Source organism: Oncorhynchus gorbuscha, linkage group LG20 (assembly GCF_021184085.1).
Source record: "Oncorhynchus gorbuscha isolate QuinsamMale2020 ecotype Even-year linkage group LG20, OgorEven_v1.0, whole genome shotgun sequence".
In the NCBI taxonomy this organism is placed as follows: Eukaryota; Metazoa; Chordata; class Actinopteri; order Salmoniformes; family Salmonidae; genus Oncorhynchus; species Oncorhynchus gorbuscha.
In genome coordinates this window covers 38,904,149-38,917,246 of record NC_060192.1, presented here as the reverse complement: position 1 = coordinate 38,917,246, position 13,098 = coordinate 38,904,149, and the positions used below count along the sequence as shown (strand labels likewise).

The window sequence follows — 13,098 nt, the reverse complement described above, 5'->3', positions numbered from 1 at the left end:
TCTCTCTGTGTCCTGTCTCTCTGTGTCCTGTCTCTGTGTCCTGTCTGTGTCCTGTCTCTCTGTGTCCTGTCTCTCTGTGTCCTGTCTCTCTGTGTCCTGTCTCTCTGTGTCCTGTCTCTCTGTGCCCTGTCTCTCTGTGCTGTCTCTGTGCCCTGTCTCTCTGTGCCCTGTCTCTCTGTGCCCTGTCTCTCTGTGTCCTGTCCCTGTGTCCTGTCTCTCTGTGTCCTGTCTCTCTGTGTCCTGTCTCTCTGTCCTGTCTCTCTGTGCCTGTCTCTCTGTGTCCTCTCTCTCTGTCCTGTCCTGTCTCTCTGTGTCCTGTCTCTCTGTGTCCTGTCTCTCTCTGTCCTGTCCTGTCTCTCTGTGTCCTGTCTCTCTCTGTCCTGTCTCTCTCTGTCCTGTCTCTCTCTGTCCTGTCTGTCTCTCTGTCCTGTCTCTCTCTGTGTGTCCTCTGTCCTCTGTCCTCTCTCTCTCTCTGTGTCCTGTCTCTGTCCTCTCTGTCTCTCTCTGTGTCCTCTGTCCTGTCTCTCTCTGTCCTGTATCTCGACAGATAGTATGCTGAGTCCCACTATGGAGATCCCTATCAACCGTAACGGAGACACGAGGACGCTGGCGGAGGATGACAGCCTTGAACAAGTGAGTCACACACACCCCTTCCATAACCATTGACCCCCAGCTGATTTACCAGCTCTTTCTGTCCTACCACAGGAGTGCTGTAGACTGGTCCCAGATCTGTCTGTACTCTTGCCTATTATTCCTTTGCCGTCATTGTCAAGCAGCACAGGATAGACGTGATGCGGGTGACAGTCTCTGAGTCACACCCCCATTGACTTTTTACACATTTTGTTACGTTAGACTTATTCTAAAATGGATTACATCTTTATTTTTTTCCTCATCAATGTACACACAATACCCAATAATGACATCACAATACCCCATAATGACATCACATTCTAAAATGGATTACATCTTTATTTTTTCCCTCATAATGACATCACAATACCCAATAATGACATCACAATACACCATAATGACATCACAATACACCATAATGACATCACAATGCCCAATAATGACATCACAATACACCATAATGACATCACAATGCCCCATAAAATGACAAAACATTATTTTTTTTATTTTTTTTACACAATCCTGTCACGGAGCTCTATGGACAGTTCCTTCAACCTCAAGGCTTGGTTTTTGCTCTGACATGCACTGTCAACTGTGGGACCTTATATAGACAGGTGTGTGCGTTTCCAAATCATGTCCAGTCTATTAAATATACCACAGGTGGACTCCCATCAAGTTGTAGAAATATCTCAAGGATGATCAATGGAAACAGGATGCACCTGAGCTCAAATTCAAGTCTCATTGCAAAGGGTCTGAATACTGATGTAAATAACTTTTTTTACACAAACACTAATTTCTAACCAGTTTTTGCTTTGTCAATATGGGTGTGTAGATTGAGGAGTTTTAATTTATCTACACCATTTTTGAATAAGTCTGTAACGTTACAAAAACGCGTTATCATCGTGTCCATTTTATTAGGAGCACACAAAAAGTGTACGACCGAGTCTCGTAGTAAAGTGTAAAAGTTTTCTCTCAGTTCAGTTGGGTTGATAGAGCAGCCCCTGTGTCCGACTGAACGTTCCCTGCTCTGTCACCTGTTGCACTTCCACGGTATCCATGGGAACGTCTAGTTTTATTAACAGGTGGCGTGCCTATTTTAAGGGCCTTCAAGCTAGGCTATGTTTTTTTTTTTTTTTTTTTTGTCTCCGTGGGTGTATGTGAGAAATTTGCTTCGGGAGGTATTGCCTAACACATTGAAGGGTGATAAGAGGCCATTCAGGAATAAGGTTGGACTTGACGACCCTGATAATACAAAGAAACCATTGATTTCCGTGTAAAAGAGTTGTCAGTGCAGAACCTTGACGTAGGCGATGTGTAAACGTGGGCTCTCTTCTCTTTTTAGTAGTGACTCGTTTAGGTGTGACGTCACTACGGCCGTAAACTATTGAACTTCTCGCCGTGCAGAATGTAAACATGTTCATGAGATCTGCTGTAGCCTCGCTGCCCTAGAGGTGGAACGAGGTGGGATGGTTGTGTCCGTGTGTAACCGGTTCTGTGTGTTCTAACAGCCCTAAAGCACACCTTGTTGAGCAAACACAACATAGTTAACAGGTTAACAGGGACTGCAGATCCGGGAGGCAGCGGGGGGAGGGGGGGAGACGGCAGTAGATGGAGAGGGAGAGAGTAGGTTTAAGACCATTAACAGGGACTGCAGATCCGGGAGGCGGGGGACGGGGGGACGGCAGTAGATGGAGAGGGAGAGAGTAGGTTTAAGACCATTAACAGGGACTGCAGATCCGGGAGGCGGGGGACGGGGGGACGGCAGTAGATGGAGAGGGAGAGAGTAGGTTTAAGACCATTAACAGGGACTGCAGATCCGGGAGGCAGGGGGGAAGGGGGGAGACCTCAGTAGATGGAGAGGGAGAGAGTAGGTTTAAGACCATTAACAGGCTGGTGATTGACAGCTCCGTTGTGTGTTTCAGCAGTACAGAGACAACCTCACGATCTGGACTGAAAGAGTAATTCTTTGTTAGCCTGTCCTTCAGTGAAACCCTCCAGACACGCAGACACACAGACGGACTGTAGGACTACAGTGAAACCCTCCAGACACGCAGACACACAGACGGACTGTAGGACTACAGTGAAACCCTCCAGACACGCAGACACACAGACGGACTGTAGGACTACAGTGAAACCCTCCAGACACGCAGACACACAGACGGACTGTAGGACTACAGTGAAACCCTCCAGACACGCAGACACGCAGACGGACTGTAGGACTACAGTGAAACCCTCCAGACACGCAGACACGCAGACGGACTGTAGGACTACAGTGAAACCCTCCAGACACGCAGACACGCAGACGGACTGTAGGACTACAGTGAAACCCTCCGACACGCAGACACACAGACGGACTGTAGGACTACAGTGAAACCCTCCAGACACGCAGACACACAGACGGACTGTAGGACTACAGTGAAACCCTCCAGACACGCAGACACACAGACGGACTGTAGGACTACAGTGAAACCCTTTTCAGACACGCAGACACAAGAGGACTGTAGGACTCATAGCTGAAATTCCAGACACGCAGACACACAGACGGACTGTAGGACTACAGTGAAAGCCTTTTTTTCAGACACGCAGACAACAGACGGACTGTGTCCTTGGAGCAGTGAAACCCTCCAGTTGGTCACACAGACGGACTGGGACTCCAGGAAACCCCCAGACACGCAGACACACAGACGGACTGGTCCTGGACTACAGTGAAACCTCCTGACACGCAGGCACACCTGGACTGTGGTCCAGTGAAACCCTCCAGACACGCAGACCAGGCAGACTGGTCTGGCTGCTGGTCCTGGCTGTGAAACCTGGCTGCTGACCGGCTGCACACAGACGGACTGGTCCAGGCTGCTGTGAAACCCTCCAGACACTGGCTGCTGGTCAGACGGACTGTCCAGGACTACAGTGAAACCTGGCTGCAGACACACAGGCGGACTGGTCCAGGTTATAGTGAAACCCTCCAGACACGCAGACACACAGACGGACTGTTGGACTACAGTGAAACCCTCCAGACACGCAGACACACAGACGGACTGTAGGACTACAGTGAAACCCTCCAGACACGCAGACACACAGACGGACTGTAGGACTACAGTGAAACCCTCCAGACACGCAGACAGCACAGACGGACTGTGGCTGTTCCCTGGAACGGGACTCACAGACGGACTGATGCCTAATGTGAAACCCTCCAGACACGCAGACACACAGACGGACTGTAGGACTACAGTGAAACCCTCCAGACACGCAGACACACAGACGGACTGTGGACTGACAGTGAAACCCTCCAGACACGCAGACACACAGACGGACTGGGAGGACTACAGTGAAACCCTCCAGACACGCAGACACACAGACGGGGAGGCTGTAGGACTAGGCAGGGAAACCCTCCAGACACGCAGACACACAGACGGACTGTAGGCGGTGAAACCCTCCAGACACGGGGACACACAGACGGACTGTAGGACTACAGTGAAACCCCGGTCTGTGGCAGACACGCAGACACACAGACGGACTGTGGACGTGACAGTGAAACCCTCTGTGGCACGCAGACACACAGACGGACTGTCTGGGCGTGACAGTGAAACCCTCCAGACACGCAGACACACAGACGGACTGTGGACTACAGTGAAGCTGCATCCCATTTCGTCCCAATTGGACGCAGTGTATTGAAGGAGGATGTGTTTTTCACCAGGGGTCAAAGAGTCAGGGTTATTTATTGTTCATAGCTGAATATTAACAGACGTTGTCATAGCAACAAGGCCATTTTTTTCTTTTTTTTCTTCCCGAAAACTGCTGTAACTTTGTCCTTGGAGCGTTAACCTACTCCAGTTGGTCTCTGTTATTACTGGGCTGGTCCAGGCTGCTGGTCCTGGCTGCTGGTCCAGGCTGCTGGTCCTGGCTGCTGGTCCTGGCTGCTGGTCCTGGCTGCTGGTCCTGGCTGCTGGTCCTGGCTGCTGGTCCTGGCTGCTGGTCCTGGCTGCTGGTCCTGGCTGCTGGTCCTGGCTGCTGGTCCTGGCTGCTGGTCCAGGCTGCTGGTCCTGGCTGCTGGTCCTGGCTGCTGGTCCAGGTTATATTAACCCTGTTAAGAATGTGCATTTGAAACAATGTCTGTGTTGGAATACCTTTTGTCATGTAAAAAAATATATATTTTGAGATGTTCGCATGTGAGCGATTTTTGTGGTTTCTATGATCTTACTGTCGTCCTTCCAGTCGTCTGTCTGGTGAGCATGTCAGCGGGGTGGCTGTTCTGGAATGGGTCTCTACTGTAATCTGATGCCTAATGTTGCACCGTTTATGGCGTGACGCGGGGAAGAGCCGGTCTGTGGCGTGATGCGGGGAGGGCCGGTCTGAGGCGGGGAGGGCCGGTCTGTGGCGTGACGCGGGGAAGAGCCGGTCTGTGGCGTGACGCGGGGAGGGCCGGTCTGTGGCGCGACGCGGGGAGATGCTAGCATCAGCAATCCAGGGTGAGTGTGTATGTGTGTGTGTATATATATCATTGTTTAAAACGTTGATTTCCTAGCTTGAGTTCCAGTCTGTTTGGGTTATCACTCCAACTCCATGAGACAATGACATCTATAGAGTAAGCAAGAGAACTAACAGATCTGGGACCAGTTTACTGACTTCCTCACATCACTATATTCTGTAGCTCATCAAGAGAACTAACAGATCTGGGACCAGTTTATTGACTTCCTCACATCACTATATTCTGTAGCTCATCAAGAGAACTAACAGATCTGGGACCAGTTTACTGACTTCCTCACATCACTATATTCTGTAGCTCATCAAGAGAACTAACAGATCTGGGACCAGTTTACTGACTTCATCACTCTGTAGCATCAAGAGAACTATATTCTGTAGCTCATCAAGAGAACTAACAGATCTGGGACCAGTTTACTGACTTCCTCACCATCAAGGCCTATTGTTTGGTTTCCTTTTCTTGCATCCTGTCGTGATTCAGTTACACATTGTCTTTTTGTTCTGTCTGTCTCTTTATTTCTCCCTCCTCCATCTGTGTCCAGGTTGCTAAGCTACAGTGGAGCTTAGATGAGAAGGTAGGGAGTTTCACAATCACCAGGGTGAGAAAGACAACACTGTGTGTGTGTGTGTGTGTGTGTGTACTATAGATTCAAGCAATGCCACCTAATGTTTTGTCACTTTGTCTGACTTGCTGAATGAAATGGGTCTAGTAGTCATTGCAACAAGCACCATGCGTAACTTAACATGGCTGCTAGGTTGCACGTGGTGTGTATTTAAAAAAATATATATATATATATAGTTCTTAAGTTGATGACAAAGCATTAGGCAGGTTGACTGAATCTGTGTGTTGTGTTTCTGACCTCCCTCCTCCACTACGCCAACTCTGGTCGAAGGTCTGTCAAATCAAATCGAAATGAGGACGTGTCTCAGGGCTCTACAGTGCCCCCATTTTTACTTGCATATCAACCTAAATATTTTTTATTATTTTTTTATTTCATTTTGTTTTTTAATTTAGGAGCAACTTTGCGACCTGGAGAAATGTTAAACATTCTACATCATAGTTTTCATTGTGCTCCTACATGTCTTTGTGTGCCCCTAAATTTCTTTGTGTGACCCTAAATTTCTTTGTGTGCCCCTAAATTTCTTTGTGTGCCCCTAAATTTCTTTGTGTGCCCCTAAATTTCTTTGTGTGCCCCTACATTTCTATGTGTGCCCCTACATTTCTTTGTGTGCTCCTACATGTCTTTGTGTGCCCCTACATTTCTTTGTGTGCCCCTAAATGTCTTTGTGTGCCCCTACATTCTCCAACTTAAGGGGCACACGTGCTCCTTGTAAAAAAACAAAAACAAGAAAACAAAAAAGACCCACTTTATTACAGAATCCTGTGTTAATGAAAACACACACACTTTCTCTCCATCTACGCAACTCTAATAGACTTTGATAATGAAAACACATCGTCATTTAGGCTGAAAGAGGGCGACGCCATAGAGAATGCTAGAGCACTCTTCTTTGTATCTGTCCCATTATGGTGTCTGTTAGAGCACAGGCAGGGCCATTGAGGTCAACTCCATTTTGAAGTAGTCACTTTTTGTTCTTTTAGTATTTCTATGAGTTGGTAAACAAACTGAAAATGTGCGTACTGCCCCCTGGAGGGTGTTGTCTGAACAGGTTTAAAGACCAGGTTGGTGATTTACTGCCACCTGGAGGGTGTTGTCTGAACAGGTTTAAAGACCAGGTTGGTGATTTACTGCCCCCTGGAGGGTGTTGTCTGAACAGGTTTAAAGACCAGGTTGGTGATTTACTGTCCCCTGGAGGGTGTTGTCTGAACAGGTTTAAAGACCAGGTTGGTGATTTACTGCCCCCTGGAGTGTGTTGTCTGAACAGGTTTAAAGACCAGGTTGGTGATTTACTGCCCCCTGGAGTGTGTTGTCTGAACAGGTTTAAAGGATGGTGATTTACTGCCCCCTGGAGGGTGTTGTCTGAACAGGTTTAAAGACCAGGTTGGTGATTTACTGCCCCCTGGAGGGTGTTGTCTGAACAGGTTTAAAGGATGGTGATTTACTGCCCCCTGGAGTTATGGAATGTTTCCTCACGAGTATAATTCATTGGCTGGTGTGACCTGGATGGAATCGTGATCTTTCCTTAACCCATAGGAAGTCCCACCCAGTCGACTGGTGCTGCCCCATGCTCAAACTTCCTTTAGGGTAATGGTGCTGCCCCATGCTTTAGGGTAATGGTGCTGCCCCATGCTTTAGGGTAATGGTGCTGCCCCATGCTTTAGGGTAATGGTGCTGCCCCATGCTTTAGGGTAATGGTGCTGCCCCATGCTTTAGGGTAATGGTGCTGCCCCATGCTCAAACTTCCTTTAGGGTAATAGAGTCCTCAACTTGTCTTTATGGGCAAACACATGTTGGTTAGAGAGACGTTATTCTGCCCCAGCGGTTCTAAACTAACTACAACTCATAGACCTTGTTTTACAGGTTTTATTCTGAACATGAAATCATTTTTGTTTTTGAAGTGCTGGGTAGTGCTGTTGTTCCAATGGGTTTACTGCTGTGTGTGTGTGTGTGTGCTGTGTGTGTGTTGTGTGTGTGTGTGTGTGTGTGTGTGTGTGTGTGTGTGTGTGTGTGTGTGTGTGTGTGTGTGTGTGTGTGTGTGTGTGTGTGTGTGTGTGTGTGTGTGTGTGTGTGTTAATGCCAGGGCTTTCCCCAGTGCTTTAGGGCGACCTTATGACCAATCTGAAAGTACCTGGCAATTTTCCATCTTCCACTGCAAAGGGTCATGAACACATCTCACAAGCTACTATCTAATCAATGCAACATTGACTTTATCCCAACCCCGGTCAAACTTCTTTAGGGTAAAAGCCAAACCTAACACTATCTTCCTATTTCAATTACCATCCATATTGTCTGTGTTATGTGTAACCAGTTAACGTGTTGTGTCCATGTGTAACCAGTTAACGTGTCTGTGTCCATGTGTAACCAGTTAACGTGTCTGTGTGGTCCATGTGTAACCAGTTAACGTGTTGTGTGGTCCATGTGTAACCAGTTAACGTGTCTGTGTCCATGTGTAACCAGTTAACGTGTCTGTGTCCATGTGTAACCAGTTAACGTGTCTGTGTGGTCCATGTGTAACCAGTTAACGTGTCTGTGTGGTCCATGTGTAACCAGTTAACGTGTCTGTGTGGTCCATGTGTAACCAGTTAATGTGTCTGTGTGTCCATGTGTAACCAGTTAACGTGTCTGTGTCCATGTGTAACCAGTTAACGTGTCTGTGTCCATGTGTAACCAGTTAACGTGTGTGTCCATGTGTAACCAGTTAACGTGTCTGTGTGTGTAACCAGTTAACGGTCTGTTTCCATGTGTAACCAGTTAACGTGTCTGGGTCCATGTGTAACCAGTTAACGTGTCTGTGTGGTCCATGTGTAACCAGTTAATGTGTCTGTGTCCATGTGTCCATGTTCCAGTTAACGGTCATGTGTCTCCATGTGTAACCAGTTAACGTGTCTGTGTCCATGTGTAACCAGTTAACGTGTCTGTGTCCATGTGTAACCAGTTAACGTGTCTGTGTGGTCCATGTGTAACCAGTTAACGTGTCTGTGTTCCATGTGTAACCAGTTAACGTGTCTGTGTCCATGTGTCCATGTGTAACCAGTTAACGTGTCTGGGTCCATGTGTAACCAGTTAATGTGTCTGTGTTAACGTGTCATGTGTCCATGTGTAACCAGTTAACGTGTCTGTGTGGTCCATGTGTAACCAGTTAACGTGTCTGTGTGGTCCATGTGTAACCAGTTAACGTGTCTGTGTCCATGTGTAACCAGTTAACGTGTCTGTGTCCATGTGTAACCAGTTAACGTGTCTGTGTGGTCCATGTGTAACCAGTTAACGTGTCTGTGTGGTCCATGTGTAACCAGTTAACGTGTCTGTGTCCATGTGTAACCAGTTAACGTGTCTGTGTCCATGTGTAACCAGTTAACGTGTCTGTGTGGTCCATGTGTAACCAGTTAACGTGTCTGTGTGGTCCATGTGTAACCAGTTAACGTGTCTGTGTGGTCCATGTGTAACCAGTTAATGTGTCTGTGTCCATGTGTAACCAGTTAACGTGTCTGTGTCCATGTGTAACCAGTTAACGTGTCTGTGTCCATGTGTAACCAGTTAACGTGTCTGTGTCCATGTGTAACCAGTTAACGTGTCTGTGTCCATGTGTAACCAGTTAACGTGTCTGTGTGGTCCATGTGTAACCAGTTAACGTGTCTGGGTCCATGTGTAACCAGTTAACGTGTCTGTGTGGTCCATGTGTAACCAGTTAATGTGTCTGTGTCCATGTGTCCATGTGTAACCAGTTAACGTGTCTGTGTGGTCCATGTGTAACCAGTTAACGTGTCTGTGTCCATGTGTAACCAGTTAACGTGTCTGTGTCCATGTGTAACCAGTTAACGTGTCTGTGTGGTCCATGTGTAACCAGTTAACGTGTCTGTGTGGTCCATGTGTAACCAGTTAACGTGTCTGTGTCCATGTGTCCATGTGTAACCAGTTAACGTGTCTGGGTCCATGTGTAACCAGTTAACGTGTCTGTGTCCATGTGTAACCAGTTAACGTGTCTGTGTGGTCCATGTGTAACCAGTTAACGTGTCTGTGTGGTCCATGTGTAACCAGTTAACGTGTCTGTGTGGTCCATGTGTAACCAGTTAACGTGTCTGTGTCCATGTGTAACCAGTTAACGTGTCCCATGTGTAACCAGTTAACGTGTCTGTGTGGTCCATGTGTAACCAGTTAACGTGTCTGTGTGGTCCATGTGTAACCAGTTAACGTGTCTGTGTCCATGTGTCCATGTGTAACCAGTTAACGTGTCTGGGTCCATGTGTAACCAGTTAACGTGTCTGGGTCCATGTGTAACCAGTTAACGTGTCTGGGTCCATGTGTAACCAGTTAACGTGTCTGTGTCCATGTGTAACCAGTTAACGTGTCTGTGTGGTCCATGTGTAACCAGTTAACGTGTCTGTGTCCATGTGTAACCAGTTAACGTGTCTGTGTGGTCCATGTGTAACCAGTTAACGTGTCTGTGTGGTCCATGTGTAACCAGTTAACGTGATAACTGTCTTGTGGGTTTGACGAAAAATACTTTCCACCCCCAAAACCTTCTCAATTAAACATTTAACTGCAAAGTAGTCTTAACCTGGCAGAAGTATATCATGAGTAAGTGTATCTATTGCTTGTAATCTTTGCCAAGAAATGAGCAGCAGGAATACAGAACTATCACAAGACCGGCATGTTCCTCACTCGCTATTAAAGGGGAATTACACTCGCTATTAAAGGGGAATTACACTCTTTATTAAAGGGGAATTACACTCGCTATTAAAGGGGAATTACACTCGCTATTAAAGGGGAATTACACTCGCTATTAAAGGGGAATTACACTCGCTATTAAAGGGGAATTACACTCGCTATTAAAGGGGAATTACACTCTTTATTAAAGGGGAATTACACTCGCTATTAAAGGGGAATTACACTCGCTATTAAAGGGGAATTACACTCGCTATTAAAGGGGAATTACACTCGCTATTAAAGGGGAATTACACTCGCTATTAAAGGAGAATTACACTCTTTATTAAAGGGGAATTACACTCGCTATTAAAGGGGAATTACACTCGCTATTAAAGGGGAATTACACTCGCTATTAAAGGGGAATTACACTCGCTATTAAAGGGGAATTACACTCGCATGTATTTTGTTAGTTTCCTTCAAGACGGAGGAGAGAAAAAAAAATAGCCTTCGAATGTATTTAAGCATCGACATAGAATCACAACATCTAATTGTTTTGTTTCTCTATAAACCATTGTAATTTTGAGGCGAAAAACAAAATCTAAAACCATTTTACAAGGTAAACATATTCAGACCACTTGTGACTTTTTTTTCCACATTTTGTTACGTTATTAATAAAATAGATTAAATAAAAAATGTTCCTTATCAATCTACACACAAATAGCCCATTTATGATAAAGCAAAAACAGGTTTTTAGAAAAACTAAGCCATGAGGTCGAAGGAATTGTCCGTAGAGCTCCAAGACGGGATTGTGTCGAGGCCCAGATTTGGGGAAGGGGAAGGTCTCAGAGAAGGGTACCAAAACAGTTCTGCAGTATTGAACGTCCCCAAGAAACCAGTGGCCTCCGTCATTCTTAAATGGAAGAAGTTTGGAACCACCAAGACTCTGGCCGCCCGGCCAAACTGAGCAATCGGGGCAGAAGGGCCTTGTTCATGGTGGTGACCAATAACCTGATGGTCACTCTGACAGAGGTCCAGAGTTCCTCTGTGGAGATGGGAGAACCTTTCAGAAGGACAACCATCTCTGCAGCACTCCACCAATCAGGCCTTTATGGTAGAGTGGCCAGACAGAAGCCACTCTTCAGTAAAAGGCACATGACAGCCTGAGTCTGAGCCAAAAAGCACCTAAAGGACTCGGACCATGAGAAACCAGATTCTCTGGTCTAATTTGTATTTATTTATTGAATTTTACCTTTATTTAACTAGGCAAGTCAGTTAAGAACAAATTCTTATTTTCAATGACGGCCTAGGAACAGTGGGTTAACTGCCTGTTCAGGGGCAGAACGACAGATTTGTACCTTATCAGCTTGGGGGTTTAAACTTGCAACCTTCCGGTTACTAGTCCAACGCTCTAACCACTAGGCTACCCTGTCGCCCCAACCAAGATTGAACTCTTTGCCTTGAATGCCAAGCGTCACGTCTGGTAGAAACCTGGCACCATCCCTACGGTGAAGCATGGTGGTGGCAGCATCATGCTGTGGGGATGTTTTTCAGGGACTGGGAGACTAGTCAGGATCAAGGAAAAGATGAGCGAAGGAAAGTACAGAGAGATCCTTGAGGAAAACCTACTCCAGAGCGCCCAGCACCTCGGGACTGGGGCGATGGTTCACCTTCCAACTGAACAATGACCCTAAGCACACAGCCAAGACAACGCAGGAGTGGCTTCGGGACAAGTCCCCGAATGTCCTTGAGTTGCCGAGCCAGAGCCCAGACTTGAACTTCATCTAACTTCTCTGAAGAGACCTGAAAATAGCTGTGCAGCGACACTCCCCATCCAACCTGACAGATCTTGAGAGGATCTGCAGAGAAGAATGGGAGAAACTCTCCACATACAGGTGTGCCAAGCTTGTTGCGTCATACCCAAGAAGACTCCAGGCTGTAATCGCTGCCAAAGGTTCTTCAACAAAGTACTGAGTGAATGGTCTGAATACTTCTGTAAATGTGATTTCAGTTTTTTTATATATATATATTTTTTTTTACACATTTGCAAAAATGTCTAAACCATTTTGCTTTTTCATTATGGGGTATTGTGATGTCATTATGGGGTATTGTGATGTCATTATGGGGTATTGTGATGTCACTATGGGGTATTGTGATGTCACTATGGGGTATTGTGATGTCACTATGGGGTATTGTGATGTCATTATGGGGCATTGTGTGTAGATTGATGTGGGAAAAAATCTATTGAATCCATTCTCGAATAAGGCTGTGGGAAAAAGTCCAGGGCTTTGAATAGTTTACGAATGCAGACGAAAATGACAGAAAACACACTGCTCTACTTTCTCTTGTACACTAAGGACCAGATAAAGAGATGGAGAGGAGAGAAGAAGAGAAGAATGTTCCTATTTGAAAAACCTAGAAGAAGAAAAAAGTAACTAGAGAAGGTTGGAGAACCCTGGTATACAGGAAGTATGCAGCTCAGATGTGTGTGTGGTTGGAGACCCCTGGTATACAGGAAGTATGCAGCTCAGACGTGTGTGTGGTTGGAGACCCCTGATATACAGGAAGTATGCAGCTCAGACGTGTGTGTGTGGTTGGAGACCCCTGGTATACAGGAAGTATACAGCTCAGACTTGTGTGTGTGGTTGGAGACCCCTGGTATACAGGAAGTATACAGCTCAGACTTGTGTGTGTGGTTGGAGACCCCTGGTATACAGGAAGTATACAG

The 13,098-nt window shown here is 46.4% G+C and overlaps 1 protein-coding gene across 1 annotated transcript in view; it reads left to right on the top strand.

The window, feature by feature from the left end:
* Nucleotides 1-552: 552 nt before the first annotated feature.
* The window catches only part of arfip2b (ADP-ribosylation factor interacting protein 2b), a 41,343-nt gene continuing 28,797 nt past the window's right edge, over nucleotides 553-13,098 (top strand). The window contains exons 1-2 of the mRNA XM_046316857.1: nucleotides 553-633; nucleotides 5,652-5,684. Coding sequence (XP_046172813.1) covers nucleotides 553-633; nucleotides 5,652-5,684 — 114 coding nt within the window. The remainder of the gene's footprint in view (nucleotides 634-5,651; nucleotides 5,685-13,098) is intronic.